Genomic DNA, 24,935 nt, shown 5'->3' on the forward strand with positions numbered 1-24,935 from the left:
CACCATGTAGGCCTATATAACTTTAATTTAAATTAAATGTAGGCCAACTTCTGACTGTATAGTAGTGCAAGACATTAGAGTGACTGTGATACGGTTTTACTCATCAGCTTGAAAATATTTGTCCAGTTAGTATTTACATTTTGAAAACAGGCCTTAACTAAAATGTGCCTTTTTTTGTACCAACAAAGAACGAATAAACAATATCACCCAAACAAACACGTGTTTGTATTGTTCTGCATCAGATTTTCCTTGTGTTTTTTCCAGATGTTTCAACACAGAACAGACATCTTGGATATTGGACTCATTGCTGGTTGAGGGGCAGAGTTTCACACATAACAATTGGATCTCTGAATATTTTAAAGAAGTGTACCTGATTGTAGAAGTAGAAAGCAAAGCAGAGTAAAATTCAATACACAATCTTTTTTTTTTTTTTTCATGTGTTTATTTGATTTCCAGTTGAAGACACAGTGTTGCAAAGTGCCACAGTTTGCATAGGTCTGATAAGAAGATAAACCAAACATGGCAGCTGTATTTCCATATTTCAGTTGAAACCAGGTCACTGCCCACCAAGCAGTCAAACGGACCAGGATTTGTTGCAGTACCTTACAGTAACAACAAAGTAATCACTGTTGCACATACTGGGATATATGTCATGTTTTATCAGATAGAAAAGTAACTTTACAGTCTTTTGGTCATGGGGGAAGTCCAACTGAAATGTTTTAGAAACGGTTGCAAAATTGTTGAAATTAATGTTGTAATTTTGACGTTTGACTTTGACATTTAAGTATGGCTCGTATCTTTCCCAAATTGAATTAGTTTGAAAGGTTGCCCAGGGACAAAGAATACTTCATCACTGATTGTCTGTTACAGAACTAAGAAATAAGAGTGAGTGTGGGTTTAAAATGATACTTAAAATATGTATCAAACGCTCACCTCCTACAGGCTTAAGATCCTTCAGGGAGTGAGTATTTGACCCCAACCAGATTGCTCAAAGTGCAACATAACAACAATACAAAATCACTAAAACAAAATTAATAATATTTGTATAAGTCCCTAACATTTCCTGCTACATATCAGACATGTCAGACATGTATCTCTCATCATAAGCATATACTTACAGCATGCATACAGGGCTTTCACCGGTCCACTTGAGTCCTGTTAAAATCCCGTCCTTATTCACACATAAGACGCGTAAGCACTTCCACATTGGCATCTTTTCTTAATATAAGATATCCCTTTACAGCTGATGCTCTTTATGAGACACCATGTTTATTACATAGGCTACATTGTAAACATTCATTTTTCTTTGTGAATAAATACTCCTGGATCAGTGTTTGAACACTGCTGCACACATGGAACTAGTTCACATTTTCATTATCTTATTTGGACATTCATAATAAAAAGTTATTAAATTCACAGCTTTTGCCATTTCAAGTTGTGAAAGCAGACACAAAGGGCTAATTTACTAAACAGATGAAGCCTATATCTTAAGGTTTAGAGACTTAAAATGTACTAATTGTGATATATACTATGACTTGCTGTGATTCTACCATTTTCCCTCAATACACTGAGTGCAAATAAACAGTAATTTGGTGTCAAGTTTTGATCATATCCCCAAGTTTCATTCTCAGATGTCTATTTTCAAAAAAACAGTTTGAGGCAGTCCATTACTGGGTGTGAGTGGTGGTCCCCAATCTCTCCTTGAGCTCTTAGTTTCTAAAAGAAGCACACATAAAAAGAGAAGTTAACAAGGAGTTTGTATAGATGAACAGTTAAAGGTCCCATGTCATTCTTTTCCGATTATTACCCGTCCCCTTGTGAGTTATTTAGCTTTTTCTGCATGTAAACGGTCTGCAGAGTCACGAACCCTCAAAGTACACCCTAGCGAGTAAAACTCTAACACAGAAAAAACATGTCTATGCTGCCGGAGCTCCAACAAGGTGTGTAGGACAGAGAGTCAATACACATACTATACAGAGATGCTGTATGCGAAACCAATGTGATTTTGGAACATTGAACAATGTAAATCTATTCTAGTAGACCTCAACAATGGAATTATGATCAGTAGAAAATGGGACATGGGACCTTTAAAAGAAAACATGCGATATTACCTCTTTGGCCTTTTCTGTCCAGCAGATGGAGCCAAAGCAGCTTTTCCTCTCTGCAGCGCATTAGTGGAAACCAGCAGTCCCTTCATTTGTTGCTGTTCCTACATAAAAAAATGCGAAATTTTAATTTCAAATTTTAATTCACAAGAACAACACGAGATAACTTAAAGAATGACAAAAATATTCACCCCTGGTAGCTTGTTGACAGGTAAAGGCGGTGGAGGTCTGTTTGGGGGGTCTGGTCTGGCTTTTGGTGCTGCTGAATGCTGTGAGTGGGTTTTGGCATCGTTGGAAGGTAAATGTGGAGGTGCTGGAGGAGCCTGGTTCCGTCTCTGCTCGCTGAGTTGCACAGATTTAGCTGAAGGTGGAGTGTAACCCTGAGGAGAGCATTGTCTCTGAGGTGTTTGCTCTCTCTGTACTGCAGCATACAAAGGGACTGGAGGAGGCTTCACTGCTGGACGCACTATGGCGTTCCTGGACAGAGAAGAGCAAGACGGGCTGGGACGAGGAGAAGATTTCCCCTGTGGGAGAATGAAACCATCGCAAAGTTAGTGCTTTCTTCAAATATTAACAAATAATAGCAAAGTACATTACTGTCTCTTCTTTACCAGGTTATCCGAGTCCTGTTTTTTAAGCAAGAATGTTGGGTTGGCATGACCGTTCACATGAACGTCAGCATGCAGAGGCTTGCCATCGACCGGGACTGAACAGCTGAGGGGTAAGACACAAATACAAAATAATATTATTTATGATTTTTGTTCATTTATTGCATTTAGTTACAAGAATGTACAGCCATACCATTACAAACACTAAATACAAAACAGATGAATAAGAAGGTTTATAAAAAAAGTATAGCTCATAAAAAGTTAACAACAGTACATAAACTGTTCTCACCACACTTTAAATAGTAGTTAAACTTGCAGAATATAATTTCCTAAATCTTCCTGAAATGTTAAACAATATGGGCAACCAGAGGACTTATCCTGTAATTATTCCTGCGTAATGAATGACATACCTTGGCACTGGAGGTGGATTGGAGGACTTCAGTGGGTGGAGTCTATGTCTGTAGTAGAACAACAGTCCAACAGCAGCCAGAACCACAAACAGGACCAGAGGAAGGACCACCAGGACAGGAAGGAGATTGCCTGTTGAACATTTAAATAGAAAAAGTCAAAAATGTGCATAATTTCAAAGAAAAGTTATAATCTAAAAGCTCAGTGTCTCACTGTGGGTGATGACGGGTCCGCTGTCCACACTCCCCCCAGACCCCTGCTGCTCACACAGAGGAGGAGCCCAGCCCGTGTCACAGTGGCAGTTGTGATTGTTGTTGCACAGCTGGGCAAAAACAATATTACACATTAGAAATACAACAAACAAGTTTATATTCATTACATTGACAGGCAGGTACAGAAGTAAATAAACAAATATGAATTGAGTCCAGAGTTGGCATGTAACTTAACCACTTCTAGTTCTGAGCTACTTGTAATTTACTTTAATATAATATTTTGCTACTTTATAGTTCTATAGTTCACTTCATTTGAGAGGAAATACATATACTTTTTATTCCGCAACATAACTATAGTTACTTTATGTAAATGTTTCTGATGGTCAGCTGCCCTTTTACTTTAAGATTGAGAATGCATGCGGTATTTCCACTTTGCTATATTGATATTTATAATCAAGTAAAAAGGGTCTCAATACGTTTTGCACCACGGCCAAGTTTGCCAGCTTTTCATAATAATGGGCTGGCAGCCAAATACACAGCTAGGAAATCCATTTCCTTCTTCTCAGACACACATAGAAACTTACCCCGTGTCCACGGCACTTTGCATTGCACTCATCAGCTCTGAGGAAAGATGCATTGCGGCATTCTCCGTTAAAGCAAATCTGTAGAGAGAAGGAGGGGTGTGAGGAAGAGAGCACGAGAATCAATTAGTTTCTATAGGTGGTACAAAAAAAGGTTTGAGCCACAAACTTTGTAATTGACAAAGAAATTATGAAATGTGGCTTTCTGACAGGAATAATACTAACCAGAATCTCAAAAACACAACTAAAGAATTATCTCTGTCAAAACAATCAAATCTCACCGAGTCATCTCCACACTTGGTGCCCGTCATGACCAGGCCTGGGTCCAGAGTGTCCCCCTGCCCCTCCTCGTCCCCCTGCCCAGGCTTGTACACATGTGTTCCCATACAATGGATCTTCCTGTTGCCCACACTGACAGTGGTTTCTATACGGACAGCATTGTTCTCGATGGGCTTGGCGGCTGAGGTTAAACACTGGATTTTCCCACATTGAGCATCACTAGCAGAGATAATAAAAGCAGATATATAGTTTGTTGATTGATTAATAACAAGTTTAAATTCTCAAGAAATGTCAATGCCCTCTATAATGTTTTAATCGTCACCTGTCCTTACAGCTCCTGTACTTCCCGAACAGATCCTTGCCACAGTTCCCGTACATGTCCCCGGCTTCGTTTACCTTCCTAAAACACAGGTCAGGGGCTGGACGGCCATCTGTGGTGGCAGGAGAGGAAAGGAACACATACACATGAATACGGCTGCAGATACACACACACAAACACACACATGCAGATAATGCCTGCACAGTGTGTTATGTGACCACCTGATGGAGACCAGATGGCATCTCGTACTCTTCTGTGTGGCTCCTGTGGTCCTACAAAGGCTCTCTGAGGAGGCTCCGTCACAACGGGAATATGGACACTGTCCAATAAAAATCACTTATCCTGTGACCCGCTGAGGACTCTATCTCTACCCAGACTCCCTGCTTTACTAGGCTCTGGATATTATACTGCTTTAAATATACAAGATTGTTTGATGGTAACAATTATCGTTTATAGATGTATTATCTAACCACATTTAAAAGATGATCTTATTGAAGCATTTATCATCCACTCATGCAGTTAAACACTGAAAATAAAAGGTTATGGAACAGGAATCTCCTTTTGGAAATTCCATGATTACATTTGAATCGAAATACATGTCAATCTGATGTGTACCAAGCCTTTAAGAGGCATGTGAGAACTAAACAATTGTTATTTTGTTACACCTGTATTGTTTTTCTCGCCTGTGTTTAAAACTAAAGAACTTAATCCCAGGAAAATGTATTTTTCACCTGCGAAATAAGTTGGGAAAAAAGTGTTCCTCTATCCAATATAAAACTCACATGGAATAAAACCTTAATGGTTTAATGCTATTTATTTACAACATGACACAGTGTTGCACATCAGCCTCTTGTTGCCAAATGATTATTACCACACCAACACAGAAAAAAGCTGCTGATTAATGGTTTAATTTTTTTGTAATACTACACCAAGCCAAGAAAGTGTCTTAACTTGCAATCAGACTAGCTCTAGTTTTAGATAGTTATACCCAATAAACTTGAAACGGATTGTATATGCTTTACTACATTTCCAATGCTGAATATGCTACACGTGTTTAAATGACATACTTCCCCTTATGGAACAAAATATGTTCAGATAACAAGCATCCAGTTTACGCACCTCGTCCCCAGAGAGAGAGACACTGCTGCTCCAGGGTCAGACACATGCCAGTGTAACAGTAGGCCTGCCCGCCTGCACACGACGAACCATCCACCAGATAGAAATTAGCCGGACAAGACTCTGCCTTCCCATCGCAGTACTCTGGCAGGTCACATGACCCCGAGGGAGCACGACACAGCACACCCGGGCTCTTCAACTGGATAGAGAGATGACGAGAAGTTTAGGAAACACACTGATGAAGAAATAATGAATTGTAGAGATATCATTAAATATCTACAGTGTTAATCTAGTGAACCCAGTTGAGGATTTTCTCTTTGATAAGATGATCATCAGATTCTTATAGTACCTTGCAGTTTTGGCAGCAGACACCATGGGCACACTCAGCTCCAGCCTTCAGAGTGCAGTTGTTGGCATTACAGCAGGGACTGGTACACTCCTACACACAAACAATATGGAGTCATTATCCTACTATAAACATACAAGGAAAAATATGCCAACATACGAGAGACACAACACACCTCTTCTTCTCCACAGTCACATTCTTCTCCATCCTCCAGGTAGCCGTTGCCGCAGCGCTGCCCTCCGTACATGGATCTGGTGTTTGGCAAGTTGAAGAGACACTTCCCCCCTCCAGAGCTCAGGTAGTTCTTCAGCTCCTTCTGGTTGCAATCGTTAAAAACACGTGGGAATGGATGCCTGGGGGGAGGATGGAGAACAAACACAGCAGGTAAGACTTCATGAGATCAGCCATTTTAAATCTTCTGTGTGTCTCTTCCCTATTAGGGTTAGTAACTGTCATTTGTCTGGTAGTAGGTCATTTCTGGTTCATACCCAGTAGCAGCAGCCATGATGCAGCCTCCGTCCTCGGCCTTGGCCTGGCAGCAGCCTGCACTATCGTGGCTCATGCCGAAGTTATGACCCATCTCGTGTGCGATGGTGGCAGCTACACCCACAGCTGACTCTGAGTGGTCCTACTCAAAGAAGAGTCAAAAATTACTCAAAGATGTGTAGAAAAATATTCAACATATTGTGTAATATGTTTCTCTTTGCATTTTGGGGATACTGTCATTACTGGATACACACCGTCATACCACTAGTCTAAACTAGAATTATTTAAACTTAAAAGCATTTATTAGGTAATCTTTTTGGTTTATTCAATAACAAAAACTTTTGTTTAACACGGCTAATCAAGTTATTTTTTGATATATTTGAAGTTTTAGAGGAATATTAATCAGGCATTCAATTGTGGTCCTTACCTTTTTTTTCCTCACACACGTACATCTGGCGCACACACCCTTCAACCCTTCCCCTATTTTCTAAAAGTGAGTACATAGGAGAAAATGTTTGTTTGTCTCTCACCGTGTTAACTCCACCAGACTGGTAGTCGGAGCACATGGCTTTGAGAGGGGCCAGTCCGATGGTGGTGCCCTGGAAGCCCTTCCCCCTAAAAACGACACAGTATGCCCTTGGTAATTAGCTCCAACTGCACAACAGCCCACTGGGATATAACTGGTGATGGTTATAGTCTCATGCAATCAAGCAAATATCAATTAAGAGATCTACTAAACAACACTGTTGTTGTAGAGAGTGAAGTATGGCAGATGGAAATATGAGAGGTAGAATAACACACTGACGTGATGAGCTGAGCGTTGTCGTTGGGCAGCGAGCGGAGCTGTTTGCTTCTCCAGGACAGGAACGCTGCCAGAGTGCTGTGAGGGTTGTCCGAAACGCTGATCATGTTCTGGCTGGACCACACCTCCAGACCGATCAATGCCACGCGGATGTTTAAAGCCTTGTAGTACTGCGGGTGTGGATAGGAAAAGCCACAGACACAGAGTTTAACTACTACATATAGGCATCACGAACCTGATGAGTCAGTTTTTTGTCAAATCAGATGTTACCTTGTCAACCAAGTTGGCCGCTTCAAGTAATTTCTGTTTGGTCTTCTCGAGACTACTTCCATGCTTCTCAAACTGCAAACCACATACATCAAATTAAACAGAGAAACAGACACACCCACGCTATGAGTTGTACATCTGCTCGAACCGTAAAAAGGGGACTTCAGACAACAAACAGGATGTGAATCTGAGCTTTATATTCACAATAACTAGCTCTAAATAGAGTGATGGGTGCAAGTTACTGACGTTGCTTTCTATATTTAGTTTGATTGCAATACTGTGTGAGGCAATTATACAATAATGTACTGCATATGAATAGCTGGAAACAATTCTAAACATATTGAGACTGACAGCTATTCACGCTCACATTAACACCTAAAAGCTATTTAAAGTTTCACATTTACCTCACCTGGTAGACTGTTCTAAACTAAGAGAACTATTCTCCAGTAGTAAGTCCATACACCTACATACAATGAATCATAATCTCTGAACATATATCACTAGAGCTAGTCCCTGCCAAAAAATAATAAAAATCACATACTATTTCACATTTGACCACAGTTAACCCTCCCCCTGCCTTCCCTCTAAAAAAGGACTTTATTTGATGTCTTTATTATATGTCTCTCAGCTTGCTTTTGCTCTTTTTGTTTGTCTTGATATGCAAGTGTCCTTGTCTACTCCTGACTTGTATCTGTTACCTGTTAGTTATTTTATCTGTGGTCAAGGTGAGTGGCTTACTTGCACCTTCATTCCTTTTTGTTTTAAGTAATATTGTTAACCTTATGCATATTTCGGTACCACTTTACAATAAGACTACCCTTATAAAGGGTTTACGAATAGTTTGTAATTCATTTATTAATTAGGTTGTGAACACTTTATAAATCATTAATAAGCTTTTATAAGACATGAGATAAACAGGGCAACTGTGACCGGTTGCTTGCCAAATAGTGAGCCCATATTTATCTGTACTGCTAAGCCTTATATTGGCTACTTAGCTTACTTCGTCTTCTTCATCAGCCAGCATCCTTGGTATCTGTTGCTCACTGAGTTGATTCTCACTAAGTAGCCAATATAAGGCTTAGTCGTCTTGCCAAATAGTGAGCCTGTGTTGATGTCTATGTTGGAACCTTTATGAATCCTTTATAAGGGTAGTCTTATTGTAAAGTGGTACCCATTTTTCTTATGTCTCATTGGCTACTAATTAGGTTTAAAGCCTCTTCCTGTACTCCCACATTGAATGATGTCATAAAGAAACCTTCCTGTCCTCACCTCAGCCTTGTCTGCCACTAGCAGCAGCTCCACGTATTTCATACTCTTACTCAGGTCCCTTTTTTCCTGAAAATAGAGAAAGCATTGTTTATAATAGATGGTGTGCATGCTTTGTGTAAAACTTGCAAAGGATTTCAGTCGTCATCATTCTCCCTGTCCTAACTCACCCTCCTGCTCCGTGGTGACATCATTCCATGGAGGAAGTCGTTAAGCCCCTCCTTATGCTCCTTGTTGCCATGGTGATGCAGGCAGCTACCCTTGGGTAGATGGAGACTCTCGGCTCTGAACACGGCGTGCTGCTGTGCGCCCGTGGAAACAGGAAGAGGCTCGATCAGGTAGCTGACACTTGTGTTCAGAGAAATCAGTCCCCTGGGAAAACAAGTCGCTGTTAATGGTTCCATCCAATCAGGGCTCGAGGTGGATCAATAATGTTGTTGACTGAATCTGCACACTGTGATGGACTGTGGAAATCATAGTTTCTGCAAATACGTCTCAAACCTCTGATTTAATGTTATTACCAACAGTAATCTTTTATTGCATTGTCAAACTAATGTCTGCATGTCAAATCTGGAATTTTTTATTTGGCTGTGGTGGTTTTATGGATGGGTGGAGCAGAACGTCGCATCTCAGGCGATTTACTGCCGTTTATAAATGAAGATCAGCTGCAGCACACAAAGGGCTACACACACTCCTCTGGCATTCTGACAAAACTCTTTCATGATGGCAGACGTCTAAACACAAACACACACACGCATGCACACAGCAGCAGGTCAAGCAGCTGTACAAAACATCTGGAGAGGTCAGACTCCCACATGTTGATGTCCCTCTCTGCTGTGTTTGCATTCCCCCAGAACATCCACATAGGAAGACTTATTCATTCACTCATCCTCCAGAGCGCTGAGCCCACATAAACACACATATGGCTACGATTCAGTTCCTCCTCTGCTGCCGGCCTGTCTGATTGTCTCTAGCAGGAAGGGTCAGCAGCCTTGCATATACAGCAGGAGGAAACACAGGATCTCCAAACTGAGCTGTACTCAATGAACCAGCTCTGGAGCCAATGACCTACTAACATACTGGACTGCACAAGACACTACAACTGTTTCCTGTCCCCTTATCTACTTCATGGGTCGATAACAGGCTGGACAGTTGTGCAACCTTTAGTTATAATATTGTCATCAAGAAACTTATGTTTAAATCAATCTAAGGGTTTTCTCTGGGAGCACATAACTTGTACTTAAATAAATCACAGTAAGGATTCCCAGCTTAGACTCTGATTAATGCAGTTTCTGACAAGATCTGTTCTAATCTGTGTCAACATTGGACAAGTTCCACCAAATAGAGAATGTTGAACAACAGTAATTTACTGCATGCTACTTAGACAGGTATTATATCACTTACATTGTAAAAGTGTATCCATTAATTATGTCCTGTTGGCCCAAAGTGTTTTCTTGTCAGCTAGAAAACAAATGAACTGAGAGCGTAAATTAGTATTAATGGAGCTAAAAGCTTTAATTCATTGATCTCGCAGTGCCAACACATCTTTAATAAGATGAATCACAAACATAATCCATCCAAGATTTATTCTGCAGCACTTACTCCCTGTTTGGGAGTATTGGGAAACTTTCTCTTGGCTCTACTTCTCACAGCTCTTTACTGCTTTGCTGGAGAAACTGGAGAAAAGAGCTGTCTTCATGAATCGCTTTTTTAATATTTTTACTTTTAAAAGGATAACGTCTTATGGGAGACTTCTTCAAATTCTAAGAAATGCCTTTCACCATTGGGACCAACTCTACATATTAGACAACTTTATGAAGTGTTACTCACCTGAGTCCTGAGCATGTGCTAACAGCAACACTTGAGCCTTCCATGCCCAGAACCTCCCCATGGTAGAAACAGTGTCCCTGAAAGACAACGATAATAGAACTTAACACGTACTCTCTATGTGGGGAAGCAGACTGGTGCAGTGATAAGGCCATCATTCAACCAGAAGACCTTATTATGTGAGCATAAAATGTATTATTTGACGACCATACTGCCTGTTATCCTCCTGCCAAGGCTTTGATCAACCAAAATTGTGTCTATTTCTCTTCACTGATCATTTACAGCTCCCCACTGTAGGGAGAGCATCAAACTGTCGCACAGACTTACAGTGTTGCCAGGAGAGGAGGACTTGCGAACTCCTTCGGGAGTGTACCATATTTCCTGATATCCAGGAGCCAACAGATGCCTGGAGAAAGATGGCACAAACTCAGAGAATGCAAAAGAATATATGTAGTGTCAATCTCCTGAAACAGCTATAATATGGTAGAGCAATGGGGGAAAATGTAAAAACTACAGCAGACAGAGATAGAAAAGTCTCTCCCGCAGCCCACAGCTCATGAAACATTTACTTTGACAGAGACACTCTACAAAACCAGACTGCTTTAAAGATTTAGACAAAGATCCTCACAGAGATAAGAGGAAACACAAAGAATAGTGTGGAAATGGGTTGAGACTGTAATAAAATCCATATGTACCTTTCCCTAATGACTCTTGTGACCTTGTGTAAAGTATAGCTTAAGTAGGAGACTGCATTTGTTTGACACAACCATTATTTACAAATGTCCTATTTTATATTACTAGAGTTTCTCCATTAGTATACAATACTGACTGCACATGAGAGGCAGATAAATCAGTGAAAACATACACATACCGAAGGAACCATACATTTCACTGTAGTAAAGCATCACATTCCTCTTACTCTCCATCTGTGAGTGTGACTGAGTGAGTGTCTTCAGACTCGGGCTGTTTCTGTCAAAGTTCTGTCAACCCACCGCCCCAATATTTACATCTTGCACAGATGCTTGTTTTCCTGTCTCTCTCCTTCCAACTCTGTCTCAATCCATTCTTCCTGTTTTCATTCATAAACTGTGCCTGTCTCACAGCTGGTTTTCTTTTGCTGTGTCTCTCTAAATCACCCCCACGGTCAAACTCAGATGCATCAAACAGGCTGTAACTGCAGTTAAATCAGGCTTTGGAGAAACCTTCATGTTTCTACTGGAGCAGGGAGTAGACTTGACTTAAGCCTAAAATAAACACGAGACAGAGACAACGTCTAAGATGTCCCACTAAGATTGATAATGCCGTTATGTGATGACTTTCAAAGAGAAAAGCAAGTACACTCGGAATAAAGTATTATTATTTCTTTTTTTAAATGTTTTCGGATTTCATATCGCATAAACACCATATCCCAACATGCATTGCGGCTAAAACATCGAATCACTGAGCTTCAACCATAGCTGAGGATCTTGGGTAATCAGTTCAGTGGGTATGTATCGCAATCACGCTCGAAAAACCCCACAGCAACATAGAAAAGACGGTCATAACATGAACCTGACTGACGGCAAAAAAGCCAGAGATTATAGAATTAAACAAATAAATAAAAACAAGGATAATTGTGTGTTATTGTTGAGTAAATAACAGTGTGTTATTTAGAAAATAATAACAAATTAGAAGGAAAAAATGATTTTAAAACGGCAAAAAAAAGTCCGACATTATACGATTTAAAATAAAAATAAAAATCTTGGCTTGATATTGAGTAAGAAAATGTTTTTATGAACCACACAGTGGTTGTTCCAAGACCAGACAGGACAAAAAGACGTGGTGCAGGCACGAAACACTATAGAAATACATTGCTTTTAAAATCGTTCTGTGTGACACGAAAACAGGGCTCGACTGGGACAATAAGTCAGGCCGGGAATTATACACCCAGCCAGGCCACTACCAGTTTTTTTTGTGGCATTTTGCTGGATTTATTTGTGAATATTTACAGCGTTGCTGCCCATAGTGATAGCCCTTTAGTTTAAATCTACCCAATAATAAACATATGGACAGGGGTTACTAATATTTTAAGTGGGGGTGGACCTCAAATCCTCTAGGGGGGTCCGGGGGCATGCATACGATTTATTTTTGAGTTAAATGCATCAATCTGGTGCATTTTGAGGGGAAAATAAAGAGACTAGATCTACTGTATGGATACACCCTGATGAAACAGATCCATACATTTTTATTTAAAGTTGTTTATTTATTTATGTTTGGTTCATTTATAGTTGTTAGTGTGTCTAGGCTCCTGAACAAGCCTCACCTGTCTCCCTCCTCTCCCCCCCTGCTCCTCTTTTTATTCATGCATATTTTACTAATCACTCTCCCCTCAAATGGAAATATGTGTTTACATAAATGGTGACCAAACAGTTTGAGACCCACTGAGATAACTTATGGCACATTTCCACTGCAGCGGGGTAGCCCCGTTTAAGCGTCCCTACGCGTCCTCGCTCAGGCCTCGGGCTGCCTCGCTGGCCGTCCGAGGCCGTGGCGCATTTCCAGTGTAGGCGGGGCGATCGGCTTTTTTTCCCTTCACATTTCGAGTTGTTCTGTCGAGCTCCCGCTGGATTTTATCATCCCCAATGAGATGTAGGAACGTCGTCACCTCCTCGGTCGACCACGGTGCTTTTCTTTGACGTTGCCATTGTTGTAGCTCCTCCGTTTACAAAAATGCTGTGTATAAAAATGCTGCAAGCTTGCTTCTAGATATATATGCGACGCTAGGGATGATCTCGTGCGCGATCTTGTGACGATTCTCTCTGACCAATCAGCAGTCGAGAGTGTTGACGTCACTAGTTCAGCCCTGGCCCTGGGTTGCATTCATGGTTGCATTCCAATAGTCCATTTAGCTTAGGAACCTTCCTAACCAAGTGAAATGACCCGGAAGTACGTCACTGGCAGCCATGTTAAGTGCCGTTCCAATTCTCCAAATGAAAGGAAAGGAGGTTTCAAACTTCCTTTATAACCTCCTTTAGCTTAGGAACCACTGGACCTCCCTTACCGAAAGGAGAGGAGAAAATGCTGCCCCACAATGCATTGCAGCCGCAGCATTTGCCGTCACTCAACAGTCGGCCGTTCACGGAAACAACCGATTATGACGGAAAAATTATATCATGAAAGTTACGGTGCTTATTAAGCATTTTAAAACGTATGTGGTAAGTTGCCAAAGTGCTTTGTTCTGAACGTTCATCAGTATTATAATCAAAAAGAGAAATATGAACGTTAGTTTTTACTGAAATTATCAAATAAAGTCAACATTTCACAGTGTTTACTGAGCTGTGGGGTTTGTTCAACTTTTAAAAGATGTTTGAATGGTGATATACACAGTGATAGATGTTAAGGGCTAACGTTTATAATAAATCCATTTGTATTTATTTTTAAGATCTTTTAATAGTTCATACAATCATACGTATTGGGACCATTTGTATAAATGTGGACCGGAGGGAGAGGGTGACGAGCATAAGTTTCACTTTCCTTTTTTATTTAAATTCCAACTTTGGTCATGAAGAATATGTTTCTCTGTTGTCCACGTTCATAAAGCATAAAACAACAGCATCAGAGCACGGTGCAGAGTCTCTAGATGAGTTTACAGTAGTCCCTCCTTCTTATTATACATCCATGTTGTAGTCCGCTGTATAGAAAACTGTAGTTTCCATAGTTTCCCCACAGCAGCAGACGCACACAATGACGTCCGCTGGCGCATCATAAACACGTTGGATAGTGAAAGTGCATTCGGATTCTCTAAAGTACCGCAGTCTCTTCTCCTAAGTCCTTTTGAATTCTCCTATCCACTATCCCTTAACCCCGTGACGTTTCACTCAGAGGTCAAGGAATAGGAGATAGGGTTAGAATTTAGGAGCTAATTTTTGGATTATTGGAACGCAACCCTGGCCTGATAGAACCATGATTTTATGGGGCCGGAAAAAGAGGGAAAAAGTACCCGCTAGCTGGCGCTACGCTATATGGAAAGGCCACCAAAAACTGGCCTGGCCGCTTGAGGACGATTAAGGACGCTTAAACGGGGCTACAGTGGAAATGCGCCATTAGACTAAGTTAACTATCTAAACCCTCGCGCTAGTGGAGCCTCGCAAACCGTGCCGCGCCACACTATGCACCGCATAAGCCTATAGGTGCGCCACATTTGCAACTCCGTTGAGGCTCCCTCCGCAAGATGAGGCTCCCTCCGCAAGATGAGGCTCCCTCCGCAAGATGAGGCTCCCTCCGCAAGATGAGGCTCCCTCCGCAAGATGAGGCCCCCTCCGCAAGATGAGGCCCCCTCCGCAAGATGAGGCCCCCTCCGCAAGATGAGGCCCCCTCCGCGAGGTGAGGCCCCACGCAGTCTGCGTGATCAGCCTGTAGGGAGGGACGGCCCTGTCAGCAGGCCACATCATGTAGACAGACAGTCACCCTGTGTGAGGCAGACCCACATTTGCGCAGCGTTGCGTTCACAATACATAACATTTTAAAAAATCGCAGGCCAACAGGCCTGGCCATCGGGAAACCTCCTGGTCCTCCCGATGGCCAGTCCGGGCCTGCACGAAAATTGTGTTGGTGAACACGAATCAATAGATTACATTTCGTGACTGTAACACGCAATGCCATGAGACTGGGTTGAATAGTTAAAAAGTTACTTCTGGTTACAGTGAATCTTTAATGTTTTATAAATTATATTTAATGTGTAGGTCAAAATAGCTTGATTTTGTTATTCCTGGACGCTAACATTTCCCCCCTGCTTGAAGTCTGTATGCTAAGCTAATCTAAGATAGCCAGCCAGCTCCTGGTTTTACTTGGGAGGACATGAGAGGGTCCACTTATCGATCTTTTCATCCAACACTCGGCAAGGATGTGATTTATGGAGGACGGAACATGACTTAAGTATAAATAAATAAATGTATGAAGAAATACAGGAATAAATAAATTACGTACATAAATACAGGAATAAATAAATAAATACGTAAATAAATAAATAAATACAGGAATAAATAAATGACGAAATAAATACAGAAATAAATAAATGTTGAAATGAATACACAAATAAATAAATAAAAGAATAAATGCATAAATAAATATGGAAATAAATACATCAATGTATAAATAAATAAATGTCGAAAATAAAACAGAACACACGTTATTATTATATATCTTTCATTTATTTCTACATTTACGCGACATACATTTATTTATTTATGTATTTATGTGTCCGTATGCTAATGAGGTGGGCGGTCCTAACCTCAGTCTGAAGCAGGATTCGCCAATTGTTGGAGCCAGGCAGAAGCAATAGATTTGTGGCAAGTCACATCATGTCGAGCTGAGCCAAGTCCTCTATACATCGTTCCACACGAAACTGGACATAGTCTTTTGGTTCTCCGTTCTCTAAATGGTCCGCTAATGATCGTAAATGATCTCCAATGGCTCTTAAATCAATATCCATAAATAAACCTTACAATTGTGGATAAACCATGGATGTATAAAGATAAGGGCTAAACAGTAAAGCTCCTGCATTCGAATCAGCGCGGTTATCCAGGCGTTAGTAGTAGAGCCCTCTGCCAGAAATGATCACACACTCCTGTAACCAATCCTGCTTCAGACTGAGGTTAGGACCGCCCACCTCATTAGCATACGGACACATAAATACATAAATAAATAAATGTATGTTGCGTAAATGTAGAAATAAATGAAAGATATATAATAACGTGTGTTCTGTTTTATTTTCGACTTTTATTTATTTATTTATACATTGATGTATTTATTTCCATATTTATTTATGCATTTATTTATGCATTTATTCTTTTATTTATTTATTTGTGTATTCATTTCAACATTTATTTATTTCTGTATTTATTTCGTCATTTATTTATTCCTGTATTTATTTATTCCTGTATTTATTTATTTATTTACGTATTTATTTATTTATTCCTGTATTTCTTCATACATTTATTTATTTATACTTAAGTCATGTTCCGTCCTCCATAGTGATTAAGGGCATTTACCCAAAATGTCAAACTATTCCTTTAAAGGACGATGAAGACAAATTAAGGGAAGATGGGGGTTTTTATTTTCTCTCTCTGTCAGATGCCCTGAGGGAGAAAATAGTCTTGAAACAATGACAGCCTGGTGATACAATCAGCCACAAAGCAAGTCAAAGACAGAAAACATCTGATTCATCCTTGAACAGATTACCACTCTGGGTTTGGTGGGGTGAGGGGGACTCTTTTTGCCCACACACGCATAAGCGGTCTAACAGAAGAGTTACAAATCATCATTCAGTGGAAATGTATCCGGCTGATGTCACCCTAAGCTTGGTAACCCCCCTTTATTGTTATTTGACCTTCTAACCGCATTTATATCTGGCCTTCCTCTAGTTTTCCTGCTTGTCTAACCACCGGAATATTCCCATCATGCTCTCCTGTCATCTGTGTAGCCCTCTCTGTCGCTCTAACTTGCAGAATTAATGGTAGCATGCCTGATGATGAGCTTTTTCGCTGCTGCCTTCACACAGGAAGGATCACTTCTTCCACGAGGAGACACATAATGACTCTTTCGCTCCGCCATCCTCCCTTATTTTCCCATGCCTGCAGCACCTGTGTACATTAGAAGATTGATGACTATATAACCTGCTGCCATGTGACATATAGACAAAACAATTGTATATAGACATTGTCATTACTGAAAGCACTACCAGCTTAGTTGTAGCGTTTTAGTTTTGTCTTCAAATTCTGAGTTGAAACCCTGCAATTTATTTTGTCAAATTCAGACAGAAAGTTAGGTACAGACTTATCTGTTAAGGCAATAAATAACGTACATGACCACACTTTATAGCGCCATAGCCACTGTGGTTGCACCAACTCGTGGTTAATATAAACCGTTAAGAACTGGATGAAACAAAGCGTCTGTCATAGGGCCTGAAGAATTAACCACAAGAAACACTGAAGATAACTTGCAGGTGCATTCAAACAGTGTTGTTTCAATTTGACACATCAATGTTTCCGGTAGTAAAAAAAAAAGAAAATAATATAGCTCAGGTAAATGGACAAATGCATTAGAGTCATGGCTTCATCTCTGGGAACTGTTTTATGTAACAATAGGAGGATATGTATGCTTCCGAGTGTAGAATAACCATGCCCAATATAGCATGGAACGGGTGACATGGATATCCATATACAATACAATCTGTTCATCGTAATGATAGTCTTTGATCAGAGAAAAGAAAAAGTGACACAATTCCTTATTTTACAATTAATGGTTATATTAGCTTAGCATAAGGACTTTAAACAGTCTGGAAATAGCTGGCATGGCTCTGTCCGATGCAATCTTTTTTAATTAAAAGCACCCGTAAAGCTACTGATTTAGTCATTTTTAAAGTTTGATTACTGTAAAGAGTAAAAACAACAATCTCTGGTCATACGGTTTTCCAGACAGGACTGTTTCTTGTCCGGGTGCAGTGACTTCTGCAAAACCAAATTTTTCTGATTTTACACCTTGGTATTTGCAAGAACATACATTGTGTTCATCAGCTTCAAAGGTGGTTTAAGGAGGATTTTATTACCTTTGGACATCGCTAACAGAGTCACCCTGTTTTCTGCTGGCGGTTTTTTCTCATGTACCCTAAGGGAGTGAATGTGCAATGCAATTCTCATCTAACCCTCAGTTGTATAGTTAAAAAGACAAACACCCTTTGAATATCCCAAACCCATTGACTCTAATTCAATTCTGGTAAAAGCAGTGAGAGCTTTCAAATCTGCATATACCGCTCTTCATGATGGCGGGAGAGCTTTGCAGAGTTTGGAATTCTTCCAGTGTTCAGACAGATGCCGTGATTGAGGAGCGCAATACTGGCAGAATCAGGACTGTCTGGCAGTCAGGCCGAGACAAAGGCTTGGTTCAGACTCACAAGTGGAGAGGAGGGGTGGGAGAGTAATGCTAATGTACTTGGGAGATAACGAAGAAGGGAGGGAGGAGAGGGGACGTGGGGTAATGCATCAGGGTCAGTGGGTCGCATTCCCTCATGGTATCGGGTGACATCACCACACGCGGGTGGAGGGAGAGAAAGCTGACGCAAAGTCAAAGTACCACTCTGCAACGGATGATGAAGAGGCTTTTATTGCACAGGGAGGCCACTGTACTGTGTTTCCCCAACACACACACCGGCCTACGTTAAGACATCAAAGCATCCAGAGCAGAGCCACTGTGAGACTAAACATAGAAACAAGGACAAGCTAATGCACCCCTGCATCCCAGACCTGTGATCCATCAGGTCTTTCAGCCTTGTTTGTGTTCTTTCAGGCTGCTGTGTGTTTTTATGTGTGTGTGTGTTTGTGTGTGTGTGTCGTCTGTCTGCGTGTGGCCAGAGTCTCTCAAACCCTGACCGCGGAGACGAGTGGGAGATGTATATTTGTATTGGAGCCCTGGGGAATGTCAGACGAGGTGAGAGAAGACGAAAAACGAGAAAGATTGGGGTGCTCGTTTTTTAAGAGTAGACAGTGGAAGACATACGAGGTGAGGACGAGGGGAGAGGAGGAACAATGATTTGAACATTTCCCACGGGAGTGCTTAATTCAGATTCATGCACTTAAGGGTGTACAGGAAGGGCATTAACCAGGAGAACAGAGAAAGTCATGCAGAGGAGGAACGAGAACATCCACAGGATTCAATATCTGAACCACATAACTCACCCCCAAACAGCGTCGCTACTTTTCTCTTTCCATGACTTTTCTCACCTCAACCCTTCTCTTCCGGCACATCACTCACTTTCTTACACTGCGTCCTCCCCCCTCTCGCTCTGTTTTTACATCCCTTTTCCTGCACTCTGAGTCAGCACACTAGCCGCTGCCTGACTCCTAACCAGATCAGCCCTCTGCAGCCTTTCATTAAGATAAAAGCTCAGGCTGAGTCACATTGCATCGATGCACGACAAACCACAAAAAAGGAAAACCCCATACACACATTGACAAGCAAAGAGGGGAGGACGTAAATGGATTGAGTCTGTGCTTCAGCCACAGGGAGTACCGATGCCCACAAACATAAACAGCTACTTCTTTCTCCAGGTTTTGATAAAGGGATACATTTAGTAGAGGAGGTGGAGTGGAACAAAAGGGGAGAGAGCAAAAAAAAGGAGATAGGTAGATAGGATAGATAGGATAAACAGAAAGACCAGATTAAGAGCATCGCACAGGGAGTGTGGGTTCTCCCTTATCTGGTGACCATCTGAGTTGCAGTTGTAAGGGCAATGAGGACAAGAGGGAGTAGCCAGGACACGGAGACGGTCACCGGCAGCATTTCTTCTGGCTTATCTCCAAAATCAGACATTGATATTCAGTGACACAAACTGCGGTCGGGGGATTTACTGTTTGGGCTTGCAGACAGGGGAGACACTGGCTGGTGGCTGGGGAAAGTGGTACAACTCAGACTAAATAATGTGTCTTCAAAGAGAGCCAGAAAGCACTTTCTCTTAAGGCTGTACAAAGAGTTTCTGTAAGGAGCCATGTGAAAGTTATCGGGTTGGGGAGGGGGAGTGTGCTACAATGTTTGAAAAACTAATCCTTGAAAGAGTCACTAAAAATGTTTCGACTTTATTCATACAAACTTCTGTGTTTTTAAAAGGTTGTATTATGTCATTAAATCACATGTTAAAATGAGCACCTCATTGGAAATGATAGTTAACATAGTTGTCGTGTCGTTGTTTTATCAGACTTGAGTGTCAGTGACTAAATGAACAAGAACAGGCGCAGCTCAAGGGAAGGCTTACATAAAATATAAATATGGTTAGAACATGTTGAAAGACCTGCTCTTACAAATATATTCAGACTCCTTCAGAAAAGGGTTAACACAAAGAAACGACCCTCCCCCTTTCGACTCCTTCCTAATAATGTTTCTACAGTCCTTAGTGGATACTAGAGGCTTAAGTGGATGAAACAGAAAAGACTATTTAGATTCTATCTTTTCCACATCAATAAAGCTTTTAGAAACAGAACATCAAAGGATCAATGACAAGGAAATGGGATGAGTTCCTTTAATATTATTTTTGCTTTATTTTAACAAGTTCTCAGCTGCTTACATCAGTCTACTACAATGCTATTTTCATATCATGTTTTGTTTTACTCGATTGTATACCTAAAAACGTCTGCACTCTTCGATGTTTATATCTTTTAATACATAATAATAAATGTTTGACTTTCTTTTTATAATTATTTGATGTGCATTGTTGGCAGGAGCTTGAAATTGCCTTTGGGATTGCCTTATTAGTTGCCTCAGTCCTCTTGCTCTGTAGCTGTAGCAGAAGTGATTGGCACCGGTGAAGAAATGTTCCCAGATGTCTTGGTTCAGGAAACCGTTGAAAAGTTCCACAAAAAGGGTTTCAAAATATATTTTTCTTGCCTTTTTCTAGAGCATTGTATTTCTTCTTTCTCAGGAGAGGCTTTAAATCAGTCAACACCATCTCCATCTCATGTAGTGGAACTGAAAAAATTAAATCTATATCAAACCAACTTTCTGTCTGTCTATGTCCTTCTCTTGAGCACCATTGGCTGACAACCAGTGTGTGATTGATTACAATTCCTTGCCCAGGAGGAAATCTAACAGTGTGACCACCTGCTGGGGAGGGTCAAATCCCTCAGGGTCCGGTCAGTCAGACACAGAGGAGTCATGGTCTGTTAATCTGTGTGCCTGTGAGTCAATGAGTGACAGGGAGAGTCTGCACTTGAACAAAAATGGACTGTATTTCTAATGTTCATAAAAGCTTCCATTTCTACTTGTGTGCTGACCTAGATCCAAAAGTGATAAACCACAGCCCTGTAGCCACCAAACACATCTCCACCGCTGCAGTACCCCCCAGCGGCCACGCCGTCCATTAACCCAGCAATATTCTTCCTATCACCATCCCATTGTTGCCGGACAGGAACCGCTCCATCAGATTACAGGATGTTAGGTGCAGACGCACAATCTTACTTCCTGTTTGCCCAGGTCACACAGATCGGGTGTCAACCCTCTGTCGTCTAAAACCATCAGCTCCGTTCCCCCCTTCATCCCCCTCTCTCTGCACCCGAGGGGGGCACTGACCTTATAAATGTGTCTATGTGACAGCTAACATCTGGTCAAATAAACGTCTACTGGACGTCTAAGAATACACAGCTCAATGTTGAATATTCTTAAAGACTTGATTTAGTGTCATGGGAAGAGTTTGATAAAGGCGACTACTTGAATTTTTATTTTGGACTCGTTTATGTACTTCCTGAGAGTGCTGAAATTAGTGATATGAACCTTCTGTATGAACACACTGGGGCCACTCACTTGTTTTTCTCCAGGTGTAGCTTGAGCTCATGGCCCTCAGCGGAGATCAGAACCTGGGCCTCTGCAGGATGCTGGGCCGGAAACAAAGATTGCAGCAAGTTGTCAACAAAAACTGACTCACAAACAAATGGCAACATTATTATGTTTATTTTATATTTATAAGGTTGTAGATCTGAAAAAAAGTTGATAGAAATTTGGTTTGGCGAGGTCACACATCAAAAACCATTCATTCATACATAAGACAGGAATAATAGCGGAACATCAAGGATTAAGAGTAAAAGACAAGAACTGATGTGCATAAGTGTGTCTGCATCTCACTTTGATACTACTGACTATTTTTAAAAGAAAGGATGACAATAAAAAGAGGATTAGTCACAGGATTAGAAGAGTCATTAAGAATATGATCCTTTCTTTGTTAGTCTAATGGTTTGGACTACAGTAAGGGGTGGTAGCTCCTCGCCTGTGTTAGTGATATAAGTGAGATGAAGAGAGAAAGACTCACCTCTTCGTGGGCAGACCTCCTGTGTCTGTGAGGATGCAGCCATGTGGGATAAATCATCTCATAACTCTGTACCTGGTCAAGGATGCTCCTCACTGAACCCTGCTCATCTCCTGATGATAAAACAGAAACAAAATGACATGTAACCATGTTGTAAATGCTCTACAGTATGCTTTATCACCGATTTAGAAAATATAACATATGCATTGGAGGATTGACCATTTTAACAAATAAAACAAACTATTTTGTACATGTTGCATTCCCAACCCACATGTGGGGTGTTGCATTTAAAACCACACGTCTTCGAATGAAATGCAATACAGATAGACGTGTTCAAATCAGATTTCAGTCATTGCTCCAGGAGAACTCACCTTTGTAAACAGCGCCTTCAGGCTCAGCAGCCTGAACACAGGGCAGTGAAGCAATGAGCCACAGACACAGGGAGGACAGCACCGCACCGGCAGGAGGAGAGCGCGCTCCTCCCGGACGCATCCTAACAACGCGCGGCTCCAAATGAACAATCTGCCGGACTGAGACATCAATGTGCGCGGAGCCGAGCCTGGATGGTTCACATCAGATGGAGAAAACCCCGCCGGTGTGACATCGCGATAAACTGCGTCTGAATGAGATGCTTGCAGACCGCGGGGTGCACATCTCTCACTCTCAACCCCTCCCCTTCATGATCACACACATGCGCGCACACACAAGGAGAGGCACACTGGCACGAGGGAAGATAAGACAGCATGTGATGAAAATAAGTATAGTGAGAACAATACATTGAAATCACGATTACCGAACACTAGGCCTACAATGCAACAAGCGGTGTGGAGCACTTCCATGGAGCTCTATCTAACATTGTAAAATAAATAATGTGTTTATAATCTTTATTCTAAATCTATAATAGTGTTCAAAAGCATAAAAAACGTAGTTAGTCAGTATACAACAAAGCAGATTTACATAGTTTAAGGGGTTGTTTAAGGACTATCTGAATTGTTCTTCCTTATCTCTTAAAGGGGTATTCAAGCAATTATATTATTGTACTTTTATAAAGTTGGTGTACACACAATAAGCATATTTGAAAAGTTCCCTTTTTTTAAATTGAAGCAGTAGTGATGAAGATATCCTCACTTTTAGTTATCTTACTATACTTTAAGCTCACAAAATGCTGGATCCTACATTTCCCATCATGCAACATTTAACTTTTCTTTCTTTGGACCTTCCATGCCTGATTAATACCTACAGTCTATCATTTTTGTGATGCAAACTTTTTGTAAAAAATGGTAGTTTCCAAGTCCAAGCGGAGATCAACATGATGACATCACTGCGGCATCTTCGCGGTTATCTTATCCCGGTTTAGAGCCGCTGAAGACGTTCACTGTTTTCACCGCCTTAGTATCACTCATTTCTGTGAAGCTGAGTACAATTGACTTCTTTAACTAGACTATATAGCCTACTGCTGCATTCACACAATGTCGCCAGAGACAAAAACTGGAAAATTAATCATTTAGACTTATAGGTTTTTAATGAAATTAACCAAGGAATGTTTTGTTGCCTTCACATTACCAAGTCGTTTTTTGCATTTAGTTTTCTTTCAATTTACAACACTAACCACATGTTTATAAATGATACCGTAATCTTGGAATCCTTGAACCTTCATTAAGAATGCAGTAAAGTTGTATTGGATCGTCATTTTGTAGGAGCCAGGGTCGAGCAATATGATGTACAGACGGCTTGCTTCTCAGTGGCCATTTTACCTAAAAGAACTGAGGACAGGAGATGATTTACAGGAGCTATTAAAGTACAATATTAAAGAAGGTGTTTAGAGTATTTCCTATTTTTTACAACCAGTATCCCAATGGGATTAGGTTCAGACCCTGCATGTAAACACATGCTCTCTTTAAATAACTACACCGCTTGCCTCAACACGTTCTGGTTACTAAGATACCTTCTATACAATAGAGGCATTTCTTGAGTCATTGTCATGTTGGCAACTGTTACAAGTGAACCAATCTAAGCATACAGAAAAAGTCATTTAGAAAAGATGAACTTCTGCTTTCATAATGTGCTTTTGTACATGTTACTTAATCGAAAATGTAGCATGTTATCATGCTAGTTTGAAATGATTTGTTAAAGTGTGAATAGATTTGAATCCTAGTTACATAAAGTTCAGTAGAGAGAGAGCTACATGCGTTGAGACCAAAAATACAGCTAATACTCAACAGTAACTGAGCCTACTACAGTATTAAAATACAGTTGGCTTGTCCACTTCAATCCTTCAAAAGCCATTCATACTGAGCCGGTCATTTATAAGTGCGATGATAAATTAGCCTCGGAGCACATGTCAGGGGATAGAGTGTATGCAGGGTGTGTGAGGTATTCTTAGCTCTGATGACAGTGCAGGCCGCCAAATCCATTCACATCTCTAAATGGCGTCCTGGCCCAAGACAAGGCCACTTGCTCCTGCCAAGGTATTAGCTTCTGCTTTACTC

General features: G+C 40.9%; 2 protein-coding genes across 2 annotated transcripts in view; both read right to left on the bottom strand.

Annotated features, from left to right (window-relative positions):
* Positions 1-1,709: 1,709 nt before the first annotated feature.
* On the bottom strand, positions 1,710-22,938 carry adam19b (ADAM metallopeptidase domain 19b). Its single transcript, XM_034214950.1, has 23 exons — positions 22,818-22,938; positions 22,450-22,559; positions 21,948-22,018; positions 10,950-11,028; positions 10,626-10,702; positions 8,966-9,167; positions 8,799-8,864; positions 7,533-7,604; positions 7,266-7,432; positions 6,991-7,075; positions 6,463-6,602; positions 6,150-6,327; positions 5,978-6,067; positions 5,632-5,827; positions 4,526-4,624; positions 4,196-4,374; positions 3,918-3,995; positions 3,335-3,443; positions 3,124-3,253; positions 2,717-2,819; positions 2,297-2,629; positions 2,112-2,209; positions 1,710-1,716 (listed from the first exon to the last, which is right to left on the bottom strand). The coding sequence occupies exons 1-23, from the start codon at positions 22,936-22,938 to the stop codon at positions 1,710-1,712; spliced, it is 2,790 nt and encodes a 929-aa protein (XP_034070841.1).
* Positions 22,939-23,949: 1,011 nt separating this feature from the next.
* thg1l (tRNA-histidine guanylyltransferase 1-like) overlaps positions 23,950-24,935 on the bottom strand; it is a gene marked incomplete in the record, with an annotated part of 8,479 nt that continues 7,493 nt past the window's right edge. The window contains 1 exon segment of the mRNA XM_034214929.1: positions 23,950-24,935.

The sequence above is a fragment of the Gymnodraco acuticeps genome, unplaced genomic scaffold, assembly GCF_902827175.1.
Source record: "Gymnodraco acuticeps unplaced genomic scaffold, fGymAcu1.1, whole genome shotgun sequence".
In the NCBI taxonomy this organism is placed as follows: domain Eukaryota; kingdom Metazoa; phylum Chordata; class Actinopteri; order Perciformes; family Bathydraconidae; genus Gymnodraco; species Gymnodraco acuticeps.

Bases quoted from the DNA above. Each gene is read 5' to 3' on its own strand.
- adam19b (XM_034214950.1), bottom strand. From the start codon at position 22,938: ATGCGTCCGGGAGGAGCGCGCTCTCCTCCTGCCGGTGCGGTGCTGTCC. The intron at 22,560-22,817 runs GTGAGTTCTCCT...TTTTATCATCAG, and splicing joins TGAAGGCGCTGTTTACAAAG to GAGATGAGCAGGGTTCAGTG. The intron at 3,996-4,195 runs GTGAGATTTGAT...TTCTCTCTACAG, and splicing joins CCAAGTGTGGAGATGACTCG to ATTTGCTTTAACGGAGAATG.